Source organism: Molothrus aeneus, chromosome 8 (assembly GCF_037042795.1).
Source record: "Molothrus aeneus isolate 106 chromosome 8, BPBGC_Maene_1.0, whole genome shotgun sequence".
NCBI classification, from domain to species: Eukaryota; Metazoa; Chordata; class Aves; order Passeriformes; family Icteridae; genus Molothrus; species Molothrus aeneus.
The window spans coordinates 24,298,871-24,322,285 of NC_089653.1; the positions used below are offsets into that span (position 1 = coordinate 24,298,871).

At 38.7% G+C, this 23,415-nt stretch overlaps 2 protein-coding genes across 3 annotated transcripts in view; one reads left to right on the plus strand and one right to left on the minus strand.

Moving 5' to 3' along the window:
• Positions 1 to 22,403, plus strand: part of SLK (STE20 like kinase) — a 49,246-nt gene extending 26,843 nt beyond the window's left edge. The window contains exons 7-19 of one of the 2 annotated variants that reach the window (XM_066555179.1): positions 508 to 589; positions 1,566 to 1,694; positions 3,477 to 4,856; positions 6,137 to 6,267; positions 6,541 to 6,664; positions 6,928 to 7,107; positions 10,276 to 10,347; positions 12,219 to 12,348; positions 12,581 to 12,705; positions 13,636 to 13,824; positions 14,983 to 15,108; positions 16,664 to 16,777; positions 17,281 to 22,403. In XM_066555179.1, coding sequence (XP_066411276.1) covers positions 508 to 589; positions 1,566 to 1,694; positions 3,477 to 4,856; positions 6,137 to 6,267; positions 6,541 to 6,664; positions 6,928 to 7,107; positions 10,276 to 10,347; positions 12,219 to 12,348; positions 12,581 to 12,705; positions 13,636 to 13,824; positions 14,983 to 15,108; positions 16,664 to 16,777; positions 17,281 to 17,427 — 2,929 coding nt within the window. In that variant the 3' untranslated portion in view covers positions 17,428 to 22,403. The remainder of the gene's footprint in view (positions 1 to 507; positions 590 to 1,565; positions 1,695 to 3,476; positions 4,857 to 6,136; positions 6,268 to 6,540; positions 6,665 to 6,927; positions 7,108 to 10,275; positions 10,348 to 12,218; positions 12,349 to 12,580; positions 12,706 to 13,635; positions 13,825 to 14,982; positions 15,109 to 16,663; positions 16,778 to 17,280) is intronic. The other variant, XM_066555180.1, reaches the window with a different exon arrangement.
• COL17A1 (collagen type XVII alpha 1 chain) overlaps positions 22,026 to 23,415 on the minus strand; it is a 33,270-nt gene continuing 31,880 nt past the window's right edge. The window contains exon 56 of the mRNA XM_066555178.1: positions 22,026 to 23,347. Within this exon, the coding sequence (XP_066411275.1) occupies positions 23,298 to 23,347 (50 nt within the window). The 3' untranslated portion in view covers positions 22,026 to 23,297. The remainder of the gene's footprint in view (positions 23,348 to 23,415) is intronic.

Here is a 23,415-nt window from a genome sequence, read left to right on the forward strand (position 1 = left end):
ATACATATATGTGTCTTTTGACACAATTTGAACTTTTTTTTGGTCATAGTTCTGTATAGAAGCTTTTATACACAAGTATTTTACAGGCTTTGCTTTAAAATATATGTTAAATAGCTTTTTTACAAATATAGTAACAGATCTGAAGGCCATCTAACGGTGAAAGCAAACTAAAGCATTTTTATACTAAGAAAGTGTTTTTAAAAGCCATTATCTATTTGGTCAATTTAATATCTTCCCATGATTCAGTTACATCTGATATAGCAGATTAAGTGTATTAATAGTCCAGAGCAAAAAGTAAATTCTTCTGATAATGGACAAACCTTTTAAAGGTTGTCTTTGTGCTGTTTTGGTCTTGGCATTCCTGTATTTCCTTTGTGTTTTCCTGAGTCAATAGCAGGACTTGGAGTTGCAGTGTAGATTCATGTGAACCTAAAGAATATTTCAGTTTATATGCTAGTCAGATGTTAAGACAGAAGAACAACCACTGCCTCTTTGTTTGTTGCATAGGTCATCAGATTTTAAAGATTTTCTGAAGAAATGTTTGGAAAAGAATGTAGATGCAAGGTGGAGTGCAAGTCAACTTCTACAGGTAGGAAGAGTTAATTGTTCAGAAATGATGTTTAAAGGCAAGCATATTTGGTATTTTTGTTAAAGCAGAGCGGTATTATGGTAACTACTTAAATATTTTCAAATAAGGTATTTGTCCACAATCTCTTTTTTAAATTGATCCTTATTTGGTGAAATTTGATCAGATGATACTAAGCACAGATCAGGTTATTAGTTGAACATATTTTGCTATAATATAACCAATTACTTTGTGTAAGTAACTATACTTTGATGCTTACAATAGACAAAGGAGTTGTTTAGGTCTGTGGCCAGTTGCTGACAGGTGTTTAAAAGCTTTAGTGCTCAGCCCTCCTCTGTAATGCTGTCAGTGCAGAAGAGCTGAACAGGAATAGATGTGACCAGGTACATTTGATTGTGTTTAACGTCAGCACCCATTTGCTTTATCCACAATCCATCTGGCATATGCTGAATAGATTTAAGTAGCAGGGCCAAGCAGAGAAAGAAGATTCAGACGGTAGGAGAGGAACAGGTACCTGCTTGTTCCTAAAGAAAAAGGTAGAATTCTAGTTCATATTAGGAAGGCATTGTAAAGGCAAAGCACATTTTTTTCCTAGAAAGTATATTTTCTAGATAAAGCTTGTCAAGAAGTAATTTAACTGTGGAACGGAAATGAAACCTAATTCCAAGAAAAATAACCTTTTTAGAAATCTTTCTACTTCTATTCTTTGGATTGTGAAAAAGGTCAGTATAAATTAATCATTTGTATTTTTAGCAAGTTTGTTAGACTACTTATTTTGTATATTTGAACACAAATGTTTTGATTTTAAGACTTCTGCTGAAAAAACACATTGGAATAGTTTTGTTAATTGTGAATCTTCAAATGTGAGGCAACCAAAGTAACACTTCTTTGAAGTTATATTTTTTTCAGATTATGATTTTCCCAGTGTATACTATGAAGCCACCACCTAATATTGTGCTTATTTTTTTGCTTTCACAAGCATCCATTTGTTACTGTTACTTCAAATAAACCAATAAGAGAATTGATTGCAGAAGCTAAGGCAGAAGTTACAGAAGAAGTTGAAGATGGTAAAGATGAGGATGAAGAAGAAGAAACAGAAAATTCTCTGGTCAGTTCAAAATTTACTTTTTTTAATATGCTGTGGCAAATTTCTCATGGAGAATTCAGTTTCAATTGTATTAGCCCAACTTTGACATCAAATATTTTAGGAATAACATCTTAATCATACTCTAAACTTATTACAAAATAGGTAGCCACCCATTTAAAAAGTAGCATGCTTGAACTCCTTAAAAACTACTAATAAATAATAGCTAATAAAGACTAACATCTTTAATTTTTTACATGTATATGTGCTATTTTAAAAATGGGATCCTGATTTTTATGTAAATGTTTTTAAGTCATAATGACTGGGTGAATGGGGAAATGTGTGTTTGTATTCCATAAAGTGTTTAAAAGATTAGGAAGAGTATTTGACTATTATGCTGTAAACTAAGTTTGTGATTTTACAGTGTGGCTATCAAAGATAAGGAAAAACCCACATATTTTATAATGAATGTAGTTCTAAAGATGCTTTAAGAATCTTAGAGCGTGAGTGTGGTTGCTCAGAGGGAAAACTGTCATGTCCAGGGAGGGGTGCAGGTAGCAGAGTGCCCAGGCTGTGTCTGCTCCCTGTGCCTCCCAGAGCTGCTGTCCTGCACTGCTGCAGGAGCCAAGAGCTCGAGCAGGCGCCTCCATTCCCCCCTCACCCATCTGCACGTTCCTCATGGCCCCTGGCCTTCTTACTGCCCTCCCAGTCCACCCCACGGGCTCCAAACGTGATCCCCAGCAGCTCCCCTCCCTCCCCTGGATGAGCTGCTGAGCCATCCATCCAGGAGGGCTGGAGTGAAGTCCACCCTGGGACTCTGTCAAGTATCTCACAAGCAGCATTGCAGCAATGTGTGAGGTAGAGCCCTTCACGTTATTTCCTTGGAGTAGTTTTAAACACTCCTGGGAGATCAACACTAAACTTCTTGAACAATTACACAAAGAAATATTTTAAATGCAATTTTGACTTAAAAGGAATTGTTTTCTGTATGCTTGGGAAATCCTTAAGGTAGGAAATGTACAATCTAACCTGTGCTTGCTGCAACAGCTAGCCTAGGATGTTCCCTATGGCAAATCAAAGGCCTGATCTGCAAATTACAGGGTTCTAGCAGTAGATACAGACAGACAGATATCACAATCACTTTGAAGAGTGAAAGGGCAATTGTGGTTAAAATGATGCTTTATTACTATATTCTTTTGTATGTCTCTATGGAATCTGATAACATTTATTCATATTCTGGCAGTGGCAGTTTCTAGAGTGAGGTAACTGTTTCTGTTCTAGTTCTGTACTGCCACTTAATCAGATCTGCTGGAGGTTTTCACCATTTTAATGGGGTTTCAACATGATTAAAACCAGATGAAAAGTTTTCAGGCATTTTTAGCCAAGAACACAAAGTAAAGCAGAAGAAGAACTTAATACTGCATTTTATCAGTGCTGCACTAACTAAAGCTACAGTTGCTTCATTGCCCAGCTGGCACAGAGCAAAGTCTTTCAAATCCAGCTGTAGCTGAGACTGTTGAGGAGCTGAACTGATTAAAAAAAGGAATATGAAAAGAAAAAGACCATTGAAGAGTAGCTGATGACCATGATCCCTTTCCCTTGATCACAGTGAAACTTTCTGTTCAGAGCCTGTCTGCAGTTCATGCACTTGTTCTGTGATAGTCCAAGGGAAGGACTCTGATGTTTTCTAACTCATATAACTGCACGTGAATACAGTATTGATCTCTGTTCACATATTCTCCCATAAAACTGTGCTTTGATTAAGTTACAAAATGACTGAATACTTTTCTTGCTTTAATTTTTTAGCAGTTACCTGCAGAGAAACGTGCATCCTCTGATCTTAGTATTGCCAGCTCTGAAGAGGATAAACTTTCACAGAATGCTTCTGTCCTGGAATCTCTCTCTGAGAAAACAGAAAGTAATGCCATTGAGGACAAAACAACTGGAGATGAATCTGAGGACATTAAATTTAGGAGAACAGCTGATAACATACACGATACTCCCATTAGCGATGTGAAAGTGCAGAATGGTTCTTTGCCAACTGGCGAAGATGAGCAAGGCAAAATGGTGCCAGCAGACAAGAATACAGAAAGCCTGGAAAAAATGCATGAGGATACAGAACCCCAGAAAGGAGGTAAAGAACTTGATGTGGAAATAAAGAATGAACCTAACTTAATAATAGAGAAAGAAGATTCCATGGCAGATGAACAGATAGAAGATGACAAACTGAAAGTAGTACCTGTAACTGAAGATAGGATAGAAACTGAAGAAGGCATTTCTAAGGAAACTGGTGAAAAAGAAGAGAAGGGAATGGATCTCTTGGATGGTGAGGAAGAAAAGGTCCCTGCAGAAAATAGAGATACAGAGCAAAAGGAAGATAAAGATGAAGCTCAGAAAGAGGCAGTAATAGATACCACTACAGAAGCTCTGCCTAATGCTACAGTTAAAGTGTCTGATGAAGAAAAGGATCTAAGAAAGCATGGAATTGACAACATTAAGGAGATAGGTGCTATTGCTGAAACACCCATCAGTGATGGGGATAAAATACCTGAGCTGGAGGATAAGCCAGTGGAAAGTCAGGCTAAGCAGGTCCATGAGATAATCAGCTCTGAAGAAACTCTATCAGAAAACCAAGATACAGTGGTTGAAGTAGACAAGAAACTGGCAGAAAGTGAAAATGAGGGTATCAGTAATATAAACAGCACAGAGGAAACACAGATCAAAGACTCTGGAAAAGATATCGTAGACCAGAAGGCATTACAGACTAAACCTGAGGATATTCCTGATAAACTGGTGGATAAACTGACTGGTATGGACCAAAATTCAGGAGAGCGTGGACCTGAGAATATACAGGAAACCAACATCCAGGTAGACAAAGAACATCCAGCAGTTACCTCAGATGAAATCATCAAGAATAAGCTTGAAGACACTGTCAGTGAACAAGCTGAGGACTCTGAAGTCACTCCAGTCCCCAGTATTAGTATTAGCACTGAAGAAAATGAGAAGGTCAAAACAGATAATCAAAGCAATACTGAGACTTTACAGCAACTGGAATCGGAGAATTTGAAGGAAAATGATGCAGATTCAGGCACTGGTTCTACAGCTGATAACAGCAGCATTGATTTGAACTTGTCCATTTCTAGTTTCCTTAGTAAAAACAAAGAGACAGGATCAATATCTTTACAGGTAAGTGCAAGGACATATTTTTTAAATATAAAATCTCATGTGAGTGTAACCCTGAAATTATCTCCAAGTGTTACCTTTGCTACAAAGAAAAATATTGAGGGAGAAACCAGTATGGCACATATATACAAAGCTTTGTAGAAACCAAAGTATTTTAAATTGCACCATACAACAATGTCTGGATTATGTGCAGTTATGCTAATTAGTTTCTTGCTGTATTGTGTAATAGTATAACCCATAAAAGGAAGTGTAATAATACTACACATGAAGATTTGTGAATGGCTGTAGGGCAGAGCTGATACTCAAGAAGACCAGCTAAATGCACAGAATTCTTGTTCAATGGGAAAATCTCTTGAGTATCTAATCTTATACTGAATTCCTGCTGCTCCCATATTCTGTCTCTCTGTTTGGGACACCCAAGGCAGACATTCTGCTGGATTTTTTTATTCCAGTCAGTGTTCTCCTGTGCCTGTACTGTGTCCATGCAGTTATGTCACTATGCATGAGTGTACTCGGAGGAAGCAAATTCCAGATTATGAACTTTATTTGTAGTCTTTGTATTAAAATGAATATAGCCATATTGGGGTAGTAACTTTGTAACATGGGCTTGGGTGGGGGAAAAACAAACGTAGAAAGACAACCAAACAAAAGAATCATAGATTGGCATAGCTGTGCTAAACACAAGGGTGTTTGCAGTTGCCCTGACACAATTGAGATGGTGCAGGTTCAGCTGGGGTCCCTCCCTCTCTTCTTGCAATGAAACAACAGCAGCTCTGACAACTGACACTTCTCTAGTTGTCAGCAAGATCATGATATGATTTTGGCTAATATAAATCAATAAAAAAATAAATTCACTTGTTTATGTCCAAAGCAGGAGGAAGTAGGTGAGTAAATTGTTATCCAGTTTCAGAACTTGTTTTAAGAATTAAATACCTGTTGGTGGCTGGGGAAATCATGATCAAAAGCAAACAGTAAATGTAGCTGTCTCAGCTCTTGAAAATAAAACTTCATCAGTTCTCTTCAGAGTTTCTGGCTTATTTTTTTTTCTTCTGGTACTTAGGATAATTAATAATTCCAGTTTTCCTTCCCTTACTAGAAAGTTTCAGTTTATTGGAATTTTTCAAATTCTCACTTGATTAGTGAGGCACCTGGTGAGAAGGGCTCTTGATTACTGTATAGAAGACATTTCCAGAAGTATTTGATATAATTCAGTATTAAGAAAAAAAGGGAAAAAAGAATATAACCTAAATAAATACATAACAACTTACCAATGCTTAATTTAGGAAACTAGAAGGCAGAAGAAAACGTTAAAGAAAACTCGGAAGTTTGTTGTTGATGGAGTAGAAGTGAGTGTAACCACATCAAAAATAGTTACTGAAAATGATTCAAAAAGTGAAGAAATGCGATTTCTACGGTAAGTGTTTCTAAAAGTAAAATTTTCAAGAGGTTAGCAGCTGATTTTTTTTTTAATAAAACAAGGGGGTTAATGATCTTATTTCACTCATATTTGGGGATAATTTACTTCTTTTTTTTTTTTGTAGAAGTGAATATAAAGTGTTTCTTATTAAGACAATCAGTTCAAAATAGTTTTACTGGGCCTGAGTTGTTAATGGTTCTTTTCATCTCTTGTCATTTTGCATTTCTTTTTGTTTTCCCATCAGTATTAAGTGTTCTTTGTCCTTATTAGACGTCAAGAGCTCAGAGAGCTGAGACTTCTTCAGAAAGAGGAGCAGAGAGCCCAACAGCAGCTCAGCAATAAGCTTCTGCAGCAGCGAGAGCAGATGTTCAGGCGTTTTGAACAGGAAATGACAGTGAGTTTCTGCATTTTGGTGCTCTTAAAATATGACATCTTGATGGAGGAGGCAGAATAGTGCTAAGAGCAATCAGGTGTTTCCTGCCATGATGGCTCTAGCTTAGCCTTTTTTCTTAATTAAAGGCAATATTTGCCATTGTGGGGTGCCCAGCTTGTGTGGGGGCTTGCTGCCACAACAATCCATCATGGCCATTCCTTGTTACAGCACTTCATTTAACAGGACTTAGCTTTCTCAAAAAAGGTACCAAATAATTTTTACAGAGTAAAAAGCGACAGTATGATCAGGAGATAGAGAACCTGGAAAAGCAGCAGAAGCAGACGATCGAGCGCCTGGAGCAGGAGCACACAAATCGCTTACGGGATGAAGCAAAGCGCATCAAGGCTGAGCAGGAGAAGGAGTTGTCCAAATTCCAGAATGTGCTGAAAAACAAAAAAAAAGAGGTAAGAGACGATGCTAATATAGAAAATAAGGAGTATAAGCATAGCAAACAGTTGAGATTAGGTCTCCCAGAAGCCTTGTCAAACCTGTGCTATACTGAGTTTTGGAAGTGTCACTACCAGTCAGAATTGTGTCTCTTGTTTAACTGCCTAAAGTGAAATACAAACAGCTGACAGGAAGCTTGAGGTATTGATTTAATCTAGAAAACATCATCAAGTTAAAAGATTCTGTTTTTCACAGAATATTTAATAAAATATTTCCTCTCAAATACTAAATCAAGAAAAAGTATTTTCATAAAGATTATGAAAAAATCCCAGCTATAGATACTTAGTAAATACTTAACAAATTAGAATTTCAAAGATAGTAATTTCAGTTTTGTTTTGTTTTTGGTTTTTTGTTAGATTTTTTTATTGAATGTGTGCTGTAATATTTAGAATTTCTTTAGATGAAGTGACAGCAATAACATGAATTTGGTTTGTTAACTCAAAAAGGAAAGCCAGGAGAGAGAAGTCTAGAGAGAAGAAGGATAACCTAAAATCTTTTACAGTTAATTTCATAAATGTCATACAGTTAAGGCAAAAAGACTGACACTGACAACTGGTGCAATTAATTTACTTGCATTGGATTATGAAAAGGTGATATGTTTCCATATGGATTTTGCATCTTAAAAGCTGTTTTATTTCATTTTTGGTTCAATTGCGTAGTGCCCCTTTTTATATAAATGGCTCTAGCGTTTGCTCCGATAGTTACTAGACTCAGACATTTCTTTAGAAAGCTGAACTAACTGTCAGTGCTTTTGCATAGAATGATCCTGTAGCACAAATGTGCATTGAAATATAAGTTGTATTTAGTTTGAACTGTATGCCCATATGTAAATAACAATTTTTCTTCTTTTGCGGTACCTCTTGCATTTTGAGTCTCTCTCTGTTCACTGGTGATTGGGTTCTATGTGGGAAATTCGGAGAATTTTACATATTGCTCTGAGCTAAAAGCAGTTCTTTCATGGACATAGGAATAGCATGTGGTGATTTGGACTCTGTTTTCTGATGATGCTTCCACTATTAAACAAACAGGCATTTGTCTCTGGGTGCATACTTTTGTGTTTAAAGCTTAAAAAGGCAATGTACAGTTTGAAGGAAAATGCAGCTGCTGCTCTAAAACTATCCCTGTTATATTGGAGTGTACAATGCTACATTTTTGTAATTCTGGAAAACAAAACTCATCAGCAAATTAACAGATTAATAGTCACTTGATTTAGTGATTTAGCCAGGTTATATTTAGAATCTTTCTGCTAATCTTGTCTAATTCACTGTGTACTGAAACACGTTCCACCCCAGCATACGTGTCACAAAAACTTTCTTGAAAACACTCTTATTTATTGGTGGGTTTCGCTTTAAATTCTTCAGAGCCAAACACAACCAAATAATGTTTTGTTTGCTTGTATGATTATTTTGAAGACATAAGCTGTGTAGATGTCATTTATGGTCAGAGACACTAATAATGGCATCTTGTAAATTCAGGTTAGAGACAGTGGTAGAAATAACTGCATTTCAATGGAAGTTATTTTAAGCTTCCAACCATTTTTTACAGCTTTATGTGATGTAACATACTCTGTAGTCCTTTTGCCATAGTGATTCAAGAAAATACCACTTTTGCAGGTGGTGGTTTTCTTAACTATTGACTCTTCTGGCAGCTGCATGGAAGCACAAGCGAGGCACTGCCGTTTCTGAGGGCACTGGGCAGCATTTGCATGCAAAAAGCGCTGGCACATCCCTCCTCTCTGCACTGCTGGCATGCATAAAGCACCTATTGTTCTTTCTCTGTTCATTAAGCTCTTTCACTAAACTAACATCCCTGCCACTGAAGCAATGCATGCTTCCCACTACCTCTAGTGCTTGACCTGCATGTCCCTATGTTCACAGTAGTGCTTGCTGTGGAGACAAAGTGTTCTTTTCGCCACCTTCTGCATGCTTATATACACTGTAGGTTTTATGTGAAGTGGAGAAAGCACCAAAAGAGCTGAGAAAAGAGCTCATGAAACGCAAGAAAGAGGAGCTTGCACAAAGCCAGCATGCTCAGGTAACAATGGCAGCTTCAAGCTACTAAAATACAAAAGGCAGCAGTATTCACACAGCTTGATGATTTCACCTCTTGTTGTTGTTGAGTGAATATGGAACTTAACTCAAACTAACCCTACAAACTGCTCTCTTTCTTCAAGTACTCCCATGTCACATCTTAGACTTAACTGGGTAGAAATGTAGGAGCAGCGGTTGCCAGGTTTGTACTGTCAAGTGTAGGATTTTGTGTGCTCTACTGATAAAGAATGGTATTTTTCTACAGCACGTTTATTTACAGTGCTTTTACGAGTGGTAAGTACTCCATTGGTCCTTCACATTTTAAAGTCAGGAGGAAGTTTTGAACTACACAAATGCAGAGGAGGAAAATATACCTAATGTGTAAGCATGAGACATCTTGTTTATAGGAGCAGAACAGATTAGGTAAAATGTTATTTAAATGTCAAAGTGTAGGTGTATAGAAACTTTACAAAACATCATCTGTGATTTCATGCCTTCAGACTTGCCGCTTTTCTATGACCCAGCTAGAAAGAGGGCTAGTATTTCAGAAAAATACTGTCTTTGCGATGGCTACAGCTTGTACAGAGTGAATTTGAACCATAGCAGAGCAGGTATGGATTGAGTAACCTAAAGATTAAATGTTTATGTGAGTGACCTAGTAGAAAATAATAGCAACTTTATTCCATTATGTGTTTAATTTAAGAGGGGATTTCCCAGGATAAAAGGTGATTGAGTTGCAGCACTTTCCCCATACCAAAGATATCTGTCTTTAAACTTTTTAAGGAAACAAAAATCTAATTTTTCACAGTGTTTGCAGAGACATGGTTAATTTCCTTTGCTGCTTTCAATTTGTTGAAGAGAGGTGAAAGAAGATTTTAAGTGTGAAATATCCTTACTTGGAATGACAAGTGTTAAACAAGGTGCAGCTGCTTAGTTTTAGAATATCTAGAACTTCTATCAGCATCTACTTGTGTGATTAGCCTTGACATTTCAAATGTTTCTTACTAACATACAGCAGATCTCATTTCTTCCCTTTTTTAAGAATAGAAATACGTATCACTATATTATGACACAGAATTACATTGTGTCCCACAGGGTGTTGCTCAGGTTATGATTCAGTCTTTTCAGTTGTCTTCATGTACGCTTTTCAACGCACAAATGCAGGATGTAAGTCTTAAAATGCAACACAGTGCAAGTTTATCTTCCTAATTTTCCAGATGTGTGTTTTCTCTTCTCTTTCTGCTCATACGTGCTGATCAATGTCACTGCTGTCTCCAAACTGGTTAGCACCAATTTAGGTAATTGTGCACTATCCATTGTCAAAAGTTCCAAAAGACAGTAGTTACTCAGTCTGAGCAAGACACTGAGGGTTCACACATGCAACATGATACTTGTTCAGCACATGTGAGAAACATTGTGTGACTTGTATTCTGTGTGTGCAGTGAAACCATGTATTTTAAAGATGTTTGAGTTTCTTTTAAGATACTGGGCATAACCAAGTGGTACTTTAAAAAAGGTTGGCTGCCTTGCACTGTCTGCATTTAAACCACCCAACACATACTTTAGTAAAGTCAGTGACGTTTATTTTATGCGATACTTGAGTAGATGTGAGAAGTGGAAAGACCAGTGTATTTCCTGAGATTGCCTAGTTTATCTTACAGCACTAGCAGGTATAAAATCTCATAAGAGTTACTCTGTAGAAAGCAGCGCAATATTTAAATGATTAAATGTGTAAAGCTCAAGCATAATCACTTTTTGACCATGACCATGTTCTACACTAGAACAGTTTTCCCCCACTCCCTCCAAATCAAAAATCTTCCAGCAGATTAAACACTGTGTTAATGTGTCTGCACCCTCAGAATATTCAACTTGTAGTAGTCTTTTTAACCTTTTCAGGTATAAAGGGAAAAACCAGGATTTTTTGTCCCTCTATAAATTCAGTTAGGTGTGTCTGACTTGATTTACAGACATCACCTTCCATTTTTTTTTATACCCTGAGGTCTGTTACTGTCAGCTTAATTCACCTCTGGTTTTATGTTACCTGTCTCAGTAAGAGACATGAAAGCCTCATCTATGAATAACTTTATGTGAGGATGAAAACCAGGATTTTTCTGGTCAAAATAAAAAGTACTTTTAATGAACATTTAATTCCATTTGTTATGGACTTGAGCAGCCCACCTTGGCTCTGACATTGTCCTTTCTTTTGGCCTTGATATCATGCTAGAATCATCTGATTCAATTTCTTGTTTTAAGGCAGGTGTGAGTGTGTGTGTGTGTGTGTATGTATGTGCATGCTTGCATGCTCATAGCTGTGGTTTTTAATGGTTGCAAAGAAGAAAGGCAGCAGTAGGTCTTGGGGCATGGGAGGGGGACTCAATGCTGTCTGCTTTTCATGATGGGATGTAACAGTGATGCCCCTGGATAATGGGAAGATGCAGGTGATAAATCCCTTTGTGAGGAGCCAGCTCAGCTCAGGTGTGAGCAGGTTACGCCCCTGCAGAACCATGGGGTGTCTGCACAGTGGTCCTGCAGAACTCCCAGCCTCAACAGCCCTGCCCTAAGGCCAAGATAAACCACACAGATCTGAAACTCAACTGTGTAAATAAATAGGCTTTAGCTAATCACCCAAAGCAGAATAACCATACATACCTTTATTTTCTTACCTACATGAATAATTAACCCTTTTTAGAATGAGATCAACATTAGATTGAGTATTGTCTTTGCTAGCTCTGAACCTGCAACTTGTTGTGAGGAGAGACAAGAGATGGAATGAGTTGCAGATGACTGGCTAAATTGTTACCTTTGGTCTTATTTCTGTATTATTTAAACATGAATATGCTCTTACCTACACTGTACACAGAAAGTACAAAAGATGGATAATTTGATAGCCAAAGCTCAAAGTTTGAGCACCCTAGCTCAAACTTTCATAGATGTATTTGTTTTCATATATAACTAATGCTGAGAGGACTGGGAGTTTCATTAACATGTAATGTGGTTAGAAGAACCCAATTTAATTTACTTCTATTGGTTTTTACCAGGAGCAGGAGTTTGTGCAGAAACAACAACAAGAACTGGATGCATCTCTGAAGAAAATAATTCAGCAGCAGAAGACAGAACTGGCCACTATTGAACGAGATTGCCTCAACAACAAACAGCAGCTCATGAGAGGTATCCAGCACTCCCTTGGAAACAGGCACTGGTGTTTAGTAAAACAATGGTCTTTCTTCACTTTATGAAATAAAAAACCTTCATGTCTAATCTAGAACTGTTACAAAAACATTTGCTATGAAAGAGCATTGTTTTTAAAATGCACTTAGAGGCCACTTCTGAACTAGACCAGGAGGTTGGGAAGTATGGGATGGGATTGCAATTCCTGAACCAACCTTTCTCTTTCTTCCAGCCCGTGAAGCTGCATTCTGGGAGCTGGAGGAGCGGCACCTACAGGAGAAACACCAGCTCCTCAAGCAGCAGCTCAAAGATCAGTACTTCATGCAGAGGCACCAGTTGCTTAAGAGGCATGAAAAAGTTAGTGTTGACTTTGACATTTTCTCTTGTGTATTTTAATATCAACTTTTTTTTATTAAGTAGTCTTAGGATCTTTCCTGGTGTTTGCACAGGCAAGACCCAGACAAGTATTTTGAAGATATTATGTGCTTAAATTTAAAAAATCTTACTCACCGTAGTAATATATAGAAGTATAAATTATGGTATTTTCCCCTTTGATTCTTTAAAAAAAAAACCACCAACCAACCACAACATCAATCTTTTACTATAAAAAATACCAAATTCTGCTTATCCACCAAAACCAATTTTGATTTGTGTTTAAACAAATCTGTTCAGAAGTAAATAATCCTGGAATTGAATGAGCAGAATGAACTGGATTAGCTTCTGGGCAAGTAGCTGACAACTGTCTCTTTATAGCTAAATCCTTATTTTCCACAAGGCATTTTGGTTTTTGTAGAATACACAAAAGCAAATAGCGCAATTTCTGAATCTGTAAACCAAGAGGGAGTTGTTTGAGGATCTCTTGGTGATCAGAGCATGAGCAGCCTCCACTGAAGGCTTGTTCTGTCCACTCTGGTTTATCCCATGTGGGCTGTTGCTTTCCCCAGCTTTTTTAAGCAAACTGCCCCTCCACAGCAGTAGCCCAGAAGTTCAGTTACATAAAATGCAGTTTCTCCTTTTGAATAACAGGCTTTGTAAAAGGCAGTACAGGAGCTGAGTAAGCATTGGTAAAATATATGCGTATTTACATTTATTAGAGAATTTTCTTTGGTTTGGGCAAGATCCAGAGCTCTCTGCAAGAAGCCCCTCCTCCCCACTGTTACTCCTGGGGCTGGGAATGGTTTCTGCTGAGAGGCACTGAGTCACAGAAGAGACTTATTAATGAAAAGAGATGCACACTGTATAACATCACAGCTACTGTGTAATATTTCCACATGGGTAACGTTTCAGGAAACAGAACAAATGCAGAGGTATAATCAACGCCTTATAGAGGAGTTAAAGAACAAGCAAACTCAGGAAAGAGCCAGACTGCCTAAAATCCAGCGAAGTGAAGCAAAGACTCGGATGGCCATGTTTAAGAAAAGTTTAAGAATCAATTCATTTGCCTCTCCTGACCAAGATCGTGAAAAAATTAAACAGGTAATTAATAAATTAATATTTAATAGTTTTAATAGTGTAAATGCTGAATGTGATATAAATGTGAGGATGAAATAGAGTGCACTCTCATGAGTTCTCAGATGGTACCAAACTTGGCTGATGCACTGGATGGGGTCAGAGGAAATCATCCTTCCCTGCTGCTCTGGTGAGCCTCTGCTGGGTCCAGCCTGGGCTTCCCAGTAGAGTCAGACACAGATTTATTGGAGTGAGTTGTACAAAGGGCCTTGAAGATGGCTGAGAGACTCAAGTGTCTTGTTACACAAGGAGCCACCTGGGGTACCTGGGATGCTGCAGCCTGGAGGAGCATAGGCTCAGCAGGGTCTTATCCATGAGTATAAGTACCCAACAGAAGGAGCAAAGAAGGTGGAGCCAGACTTTTCCCAGTGGTGCCCAGTGACAGGGTGAGAGGCAGCAGTCACAACTGAAATAAAGAAAATCCAACTTCAACATGAGAAAACATTTTTGTAGTTGGAAGATGGTCAAACGCTGGAGCAGGTTGTCCAGAGAGCTTGTAGAAATGCTCAGAAAACAGGACACAGTCCTACACAGCTTCCTCCTGGTGACCCTGCTTTGAGTAGGGAGGTTGATCTTTGCAGGTCCCTTCCAACCTCAACTGTTCTGTGATTCTGTGAAACATTTTTAAGGGTGCTTGATTTTCTCTGAGCTTTTGAACTAAAGCTGTAGGTATTCACTCATTCTTTAAAAGGGAATGCTGTGCAGAGGTTGAGAGGTTCGCTTTCTAATGCACCACAGTTGCAAATCATGGTTTCATGTGGTGAGCACTGGAAGGATGACAAATGTGGAAAATATGGTCTCCTGTAGCTGTTTAACACCAGTCTAAACCAATGCTTGCAGCTGGACTGCTGTGTCACAGCTTCAGTAGGAGGTAATTTCAGGAATCTGGAAGTGAAGTGTGCTGCGTTTTAAGGAAAAATCATAGTGCAGACAGAGAAATGGAATTAAAACTGTAAGGAACTTCCTTTGTAGGAATTTAAAAAAGAAAAAATAGAGAAAATTACTGCTTAAATCTTGTAGAATTGTTCTCAGTATGTGTTCATTCTATTAGATGCAGTTCTTTGACTCATGCAGACTGTTTTATTCAGAGGCACAATATAAATAATCTCTTATTTTTAATTTTAGTTTGCTGTTCAAGAAGAAAAGAGGCAGAAGAATGAGAGACTGGCCCAGCATCAGAAACACGAAAACCAAATGCGGGACCTTCAGTTGCAGTGTGAAGCAAACATCAGGGAACTGCATCAGTTACAGGTTAAAAATAGATGATATTAAATGTCCATTCAGTGAGAAGACTTAAGTTAATACCAGATGCAGGCAAAGCAGAAACACCTTTCCTTAATTTTTACTGTATAGTTTTTTTCAACTTTGTTTTCAAAGGCCTGCAGTGCACTGCTTTGCCAGATTCATATGTTCCCATCAATTAATAAGGAATCATTTTAAATGGAGAAGAGCATGAACCAGAAGCAGATGAACACTTCTGGAATCCCTGTCAAGTTCCCAGAGCTATTTTCTGTAGGCAGCATTTCCTTCTAACCTGATTTTGCTGGAGTTTCATTAATCAGAACAGAGGTAGGCAGCACCAGGCATTACCCACAAGAAGTTTGCAGCAATACAGGAATACATTCATTAATACAGGAATGAGGAGGTTTTTACCAAGTGCTGCCATTTGTGTGTGAGCTTCTGGAAGGTACTTAGAAGGAATTCTCTTCTTGTGATAAGGAGCTCTGATTTGTCTCTTTTGGTATGCATTTTGTAAAAGTTTCTGCTGTATACCAGAGGCCAGATCTCCTTTTCTGTTAAATCAGCTTTACCCAGTTTCAGGGGCACAAGGCAGTTTTAAAGCATTAAATGATCACCTGCTGATAACCTTTGCTTAGAGAAATCATGCAAGGACCAATGAAGCTCATTCTACTCTATTCACTTTCTTACATCCTGCAAAAACAGTCCCTGGCTGTGCCACTAATATGCCCCAGTAAATCCCCAAGTACCGTGGGAGCCTTGTGAGAGTTTCAGCTCCAGTAAAATACAGCAGATTAGGGCTGCTCTGAGCTTCACAAGGAAAACTGGAAAACCCTTTGCTGCACTCAGGTCTAGTCAAGTGCTTGTTGTTTGTGTTGCTGTGGTTCTGTACTCTGCATCAGACCCATTTGGGACTGGAACCCTAGAAACGCAACCATCGCCAACTGCTCTTAAAAAAGTGCAGAGACTTGAAGCCAAATAATTGATTTTTTTCTTGTCGTGCCTCAAAAGTCCTCTGAAAGTGAGGCAGATGCCCGGGTACCTTACTGAGAGAAATGTGAGGCTGAAGTGTGATTTGAGCCTTATCATAGGGCAATTTTGAGGCTGCTTCTGCAACCACCTTTGTCTCTTCTCTAAGCTCCATTTGTTTGTCTCAGCTCTTGGCACCAAGTGTTGAAATATTTCCAAAAAACAGCTTCCTTTTTAATGTAATTGGTTTTAATAAATTATACAGACTATCTTTAAAAAGCAAAGCAGAAATGCTGCATGACCTTGAAAAGCATCATTAGGCAGTGAAACACAGTTTTGAGTAACACTTTCAGCAGCTGCCTTAATGATGCTCAGCAGTGTATTTGGATTTACAAGTGTTTCTTATCTCAATTGGCTCCGATGGAAAGATCAGCTTTTGAAAACACAGCCTTGTAACATACTTTCATCTTGTAATTATTCACGTCACTATTTACATGGAATAAGCTAATTAGAAAGAATTAGGACAACATATGTCACTGTACAAATGTTGAGTTGCCTAATCTGAATTAGTTTTACATAAGGATTATCTTGTTTTAAGAATGAAAAATGCCATCTACTGGTTGAGCATGAGACTCAGAAGCTAAAAGAGCTGGATGAAGAGCACAGTCAAGAACTGAAGGAATGGAGAGAGAAATTGAGACCAAGAAAAAAGGTAAATGGGAGCAGTTCATGAGTCAGGCAATTATCAAGGGTTTGATCTAGAAAATACAGACAGTACAAAAGTATTGCAGAGGAGGAGAGTCAAGCTGCTGTACAAAGCTGTTGCAGTTCACTCTATAATAAGATATGTTTAAAAATTACATAAGCTGAGCAAAGGGTAGGTGCACGAAAACAGGCTGGGTGTTACCAGCCTCTTTGCAGGGCTCCCACCTGCAGCACATGTGTGCAGGTTTGCATGGGAAACTTAGCTGGAGGTAAATCTGAGGCTGGGAATTTATTTCAGAAGCCAGGAGGTTACTACAAAAATTGAGTGATATATAGCTGACATATAGCTGGTGGTGGAGGTTGGTCTTGTGGGATTATTTTATTTTAAAAGGGAATGTAGTAGACTTTCACACAGTTCAGAGAGAGATTGATCAGACAAAATGTCTCCACAATAATGGGTTTCTTGTACTTTGCCTTGTTAATCCTGTGACAATCTGATTTTGGTTTTAGATGCTGGAAGAAGAATTTGCCAGAAAACTGCAGGAACAGGAAGTTTTCTTTAAAATGACTGGAGAATCCGAATGCCTTAATCCTTCAACACAAAGCCGGATTTCCAAATTCTACCCAATCCCCAGTCTTCACTCCACTGGGTCGTAACTCTGGGAACTTCTGGAGGTTTTTTGGTGTTTGGAATTCTCCCTCCTTACGGTCTAACCCGACTTACCCGCGGCATATGAACATCGGGGACCTCGCGTGTCTTGTTTTCAGTGGAGACAATCAGTGTCAGGAGCGCTTTCTTCACTCCCCTGAACAGAAGAAACAAACCAAGTATTGGTGTACAGTGGTATTGTAACGTCCTTCAGATGTTTCAAGACTAAGTGGGCTTTTTATCCCAGTCTCTAAAAGTACATTACCTATGGTTTTGACTTTAAGCCTGAAATATTAATTATGCTCTTTCTCATCATAAAAAAATGGTTTCTCATCTGAACATTTAAATGGTGTAATATTAGTTCTGCTACTGTGCTTTTAAGCATCAGATTTCTCCATGAGAGAATTCCACAATTGAAACTGCCATGAGAGGCTGAAAATTTTTCTAATGTGAGCAGTGTCTTCATGGCAAGGACTGAAACTAATTACTAAGAACATGCCAGCAATCAGAAACACAAACCCTTATGTTTAAACACAATTGGCAAAAGCCTTTGCAACTTCTTTCAAAAGAAACCTCTGGCATAAATTAAACTGAGCTGATCTTCATGACATGTTTTGTCCATTAGTTCCATAATGAAATGGGGTGCTAGTTTAATTAATACAGTGCCTGAAACACTTAGATATGCTGATCCTGGCAACAGGATACTGTTTTGTCATTTAAAAACACAAAACTCCTTAGCGTTGCTGTTACTGTACAAAACAAGATTTCTTGCTGCTACTGCCATTTTTGTTGTAAATCCTCACCCTAAAATATTTTGCACTAAAATATGTAAAGGTGAAAGAAATGCTAACTTTAAAATGCACAGTTTATTATTTTCTTTAGCTATTACATACAGGTGGTTAGTTCTACAAATTGAAAAACTGTAGAATGTATTTTTTTAGAAAGCGGTGTGCAAAATGCACGTGGTTTCTCTAACTGTACCTGGAATGGGTAGAGCCATTGTTCTGTTCTTACCAAAGTCTGTTCATTTGAACTCCATCACAGAAGTGGAGGTGGATGGTCATATTTATAAATAACCATGGCTAAAGTCTGATTTCACTAGAAGTGTTAGTTTCATTTTTTTTTTTATTTTGGTCATTTTATTTTAAGGAAAGATTTAAGTTAAATATACAGACAAACTCCTCTATGAAGCTGGGTGTTTTGCTTTTGTGTTGCCACCTACTAACATAGGCAGGTTTTATTTTTTGAGTTCCTGGATGTACCATAAGTTATTTGCCTGACTGATCTGTAGTGGGAAATCTGAACTGTGTCTCCTATAGCGGGGTAGGGAAATACAGCTGTATTAGGTCACTTTTGCTGCACTCCTTTTGGTGGATGGAGGTTGAGTCATATCAAGACAGTGTTAGAAGCTGTACTTGGGTATGTTGGAGCTCCATTTGTAAAATAGTATTTGCTTTCTGTCTTTTGAGGCCCGATGTTCTCTGATATCTTTGGGCATCAACTGCACCCGTTTCGTTTGCTTGCTTTGACCATGCAACTGGTGCCCATTCCATGGCGTTCATTTCATGGGAACAGTGTTGCTGCATGGCAATGAACTCAGAAATTAACATAGGACTTTAATCAGCTCTGGTTGAAACCTTGGATGCTGAAATCCTTGGATGTTGAAGCAGTATCTTCTCAATGAAGACAATTTACAGCACAGTAAAGAGAAAATTGGAAAATGCATGTTTTAATTTAAATTTTGTAACTTTTTGATAGCATAATTACTTTAATAGCTAGCCTTAATTTCTGGCATTTTATTATTTTAAATGTGTATTGTGTACTGTTGTAAATTCACGCACCGTATCTCTAGAATGTTGTTGCTAAATGCAAAGTTTTTTGAATTGTTTGTTTAGTAGGGAGAAACAAGTCTTTGAAGACCTTTTGCTTTTTAAGCTCCACCTTCATAAATTGACTAAGATAACATTAAATAATCTTCATCTCTATTTAACAGAATTTGTTTGCAATTTCATATGAAGTAGGCTCAGTGCTTTACCGGGGGTGTAGGCAGGGCAGGTAGATTTCCTCTTCTGGATTATGTCTACGTTCATCCCCATTAAATCCTCACAGGGAAATGTTAATAATCTTCTCCTCACGTTTTTGGTAGTTTCAGTGATACATTGCTAATATGTATTGGCATTCTGTTTACCTCTGTCTGAATCTCTTACATCTTTTATTTGAAGATCCTTTTCACACAGGCCCTGCAATCTGATCTCATTGTAAATTGCACAAATAACTGTAACTGAGCTCTGGGATGAAGGGAGGGATCGGATGTGGCGATGGAAGCCTTGCTCAGGTCTCCAGGTGGGAAGCCCTGTGAAGCACTTGCAGCCTTGTGAACTGGGCTGAGAATTGATACCAAGCACAAAAATATGTTTACTGAGTGATAACAAGAACTAGCATGGGTACTTACACATCTAGACTGACAAAACTGGGTTTAAGTGTTGCAGAATGTGAGAGGTGTTACAATATTGTATCAGTGTCAGAAAATTCAATTCAAATTTAATTTAGTCTCACATAGTCCTAAAAGACATCTCCTGAGACGTGAAATCCAATCTTGGTACTATCTCACATCACCTCCCTAATGAATGTTAGCAGCTCTATCTCCGGGGTGGTAAAGTGTATTTTCTGCAGCCAAAACAATGTACTTATTTCCAAATTCTTACTGTTTGGCAGATCTCATTGTCCCCACATGTTCCTCCAAAGCTGATCACAAATCACTATTTGCTCACCATTGTGTTTTACTACATTGTAAATTCTGTCCACAGGAAAACGAGAAAAGGCAATAAATCCCTGGATTGCAGTGCTGTGTGTGGGTTGTCCTCCTGTGTTTACAACTGATCCTCCATGGAAAACCTGCCTGCAGGGCCTCAGCCTCCCACTGTGTGTTTCCCAAGCTCTGAAAGTGCATTTTGCACTGCTTAAGGCATCCAGGGAGATCCGGGGCTAAAGGTCTTCAGGTGCACCTGCTACCTGTTTTTAGGAGATTCTGGCTGAGGAGGGGTTACCAACCCAGCAGCAAATGGGCTGTGGCAGCTCTTGATCTTCTGAAGTTCCAGGGGAACTTGCCTGCTTATTTTATGAAGAAGAAATACTCCAGCATTTGATCCTCTCTGATCCTCATAAAGCACATTTTCCTTCTGCTGTCGCTGGTCTGTACATGAGAACTATACACAGCATGTAAGGATACGATACTGAAGTTGTTATTCATATGATTGATTATGTAGGTCCTGATTCATAAACACCTTCTGAAGGAAAATCTTTATTTGAATTGGCATCTGAATTCAAATTCTTGCTGGCAGGACTGCACTGTCCTGACCATCAGCACTCACCCAGAGTGATTTTTCACATCACATTAAAAACTGATGTTCAGTTTGAGCTGCATCCTTTTTTCCAGGTAATCTTTTGAGCTAATATTCTTTTAAAATTGCATTCACAGGTACTCAATATCTGATCTATCATACAGTTAAAGAAATTATTCTTCTGTCCCAAAGGACTTTATGATATCTCTATTCTACTGAATTATTATCCTTAAAAATTGGAAACATAGCACCTTAACTAAGAGCTAAGCAAAGCAGCAATGAAATCGCTTTTGTCACACCATGTCTTTGTGACAGCAGTATCACATAGGACGTTTAAGCTGATTCTCCAATTGAAATACTATCTGCCTTGCAAGTATTTCAAGCTTGCTTTGGTATAGGAAAGATTCAAATAGGTAATTTAAATTCAGGCACTTTAGTCCACTTTTAGGTAGCCTGATTTTCAGAGCTGTTGTGCAGCTGTAGCTCCCAGGACCTCAGAAATACATCATTGCTGAAAACTGAAATGTACAAATAAGCTTGGTGCTAGTTGCTTCCACTGATCTACTGCTTGGTTCATCTGCTGTGGGGAAGAGGGGCAAGTTTGAGGACAGTGACTCTCATTGTTGGAGGAAAGGACAGGGGGGGAGTGTTTAGGGCCATCACTGTGTCGATAAGTTCGATGTTAGCATTTACACTGATCATCATTTTACATCAAAATCTGTACTTCTGGATCTCTGAAACTTCCTTGTGTTGATGTGTCCATGCAAATTTCACATTCCCAGGCTACTTCTGACATCTTCACAGCAGTTTAAGTAAGATTAAAGAGAATTAACCTTTTAAAGAGAATTAACCTTGTTCACAGGCAAGCCAAGGCCAGGATGCCCCACCATTTCTCATCTTGTAAAAGATGAGAACAGATAAAGGGAAGGAGAAGACAAAGGAAATTACAGTGGTTCTTTTACAGAACTTTTACTTGTTCTACATCTCTTTTCTCCAGCTCAGTCGTCATGCTTTGTTTTTTGTAGCTCCTTTGCACGCTGTCTGGGCAGTCAGTGGTGCCAGAGGAAAACCCCTTAAGCAAAAAGCATGCTCATACCCAAGCCATGAGAAAGGGCTCATGTGCTTTTCCTGTACTGAAAGCAGAAGGGAGTGGCTGAGTCCAGGGTTACCCTGATTTAACAAAGCCTTCCACACTTAAAATTAGGTGGTAAAGCTTCTTTGGTAATGAGAATCAGTCCTAAAATGGTGGAAAGAACAGAAACGAGGAAGGGACATGGAGTGTTGTACTGTCACCCCATTTTCTGTCAGGAAGCCAAGCAGAGCAGGAGCATCCTGTGACAAAACACGCGCCTGAGGCACCGCCAGCCTCCCTCGTGTTCTCCCAGCAGTTTGTTGAATGTTTTGTGTTAACTGCAAACCAAGCTATTTTTGCCTTACAGAAAGCAACCAAAAATCATGAGATGGATGAATAATTGGATAAGGGTCTCTGTACAGCTTGTGGAAGTGAACTTGCAGTAGCAGCCATACAACAGTTTTGGGAGGTTTTTTTTGTCTTGTTTTTCAAAGTAATTTGATTTCATGGCTTTCTGTAGAATATTGTAATAATTCTGCTGTAAATACAATAAAATCACAGTTTGCTGAAATCGTCTCAATTTTGTTGTTGGAAAACTTGCATGAAATACAAGTGATTTGTACAAGCATTTGAGTGAAGGGGATGATTTACAATGTTTAAAATAACAGTATAAAAGTATTTACTGTTGTGCCATTGTATTTACCATTGTACTTCAGACCCATCTCAGGTGCCTCACCCTGCCCCACAACCACCTTCAGGCACAGAACAGCCGTCCTCAATAGTTCAGGGGTGGGGTTAAAAACACACTTTAATTGGGCTGTTTACATTAAAGATTATTTTTTACCAGAGTTAAAAAAAAACAAAGTACAAAAATATTTTTAAAAGATGAACAAATTACTTTTAAAAGTGCTTTGGTTTGGCCCTGTGTGTGTCCTGTCTCACTGTGCTGCTATAAATGGGCTCCACTTGAGGTTGGAAAAGCTTGTGGAGAGGGAATCCCAGGGCAGTACAAGGCCAGGGTTTTTCACAGGGCCTTGTGGGCTGCATCTGATCCCTGACAAACCATGCATTGGGTGGGGATGGGATTGTGTTGCTATTACATCACACTGCAACAGGATTGTTTTCTTTTTTCTGCATAGTTGGCTACTCGTTAAAAAACCCAGGTTTTTACATACCTGGGAGTAGTACAAGAAGCCTGGATTAGGTGAGACAGGAAGCCCTTGTCAGCCCAAGGCCATCAGCCTGGGAGCTCAGGGGCACAAAGCCAAACATCAGTAACAAGGAGCAAACACCCACACTAGGGCCATGCTGGACACACACAAGAGACGTTCAGATCTGAACTATCAACTCTAAGGGGTCAGCTGAGCAGTGAGGATGTTTTAGCATTAAGGCAGTGAAGACTCAGGCTAATTTTCTACAGGCTGCTGGGAATGCTGCCCTGTGCATAACTGAGCTACCTCTTTCCTTAAACACCAACAGCTCTTCTTTTTCTTCTGCCAACATACAGTTGTTCACCTGGGGACCAGAAAAATCAAAAGGAGGGTTAGTGGAAAAGACCATGTAAAAAGACAAAAGATCCAAAC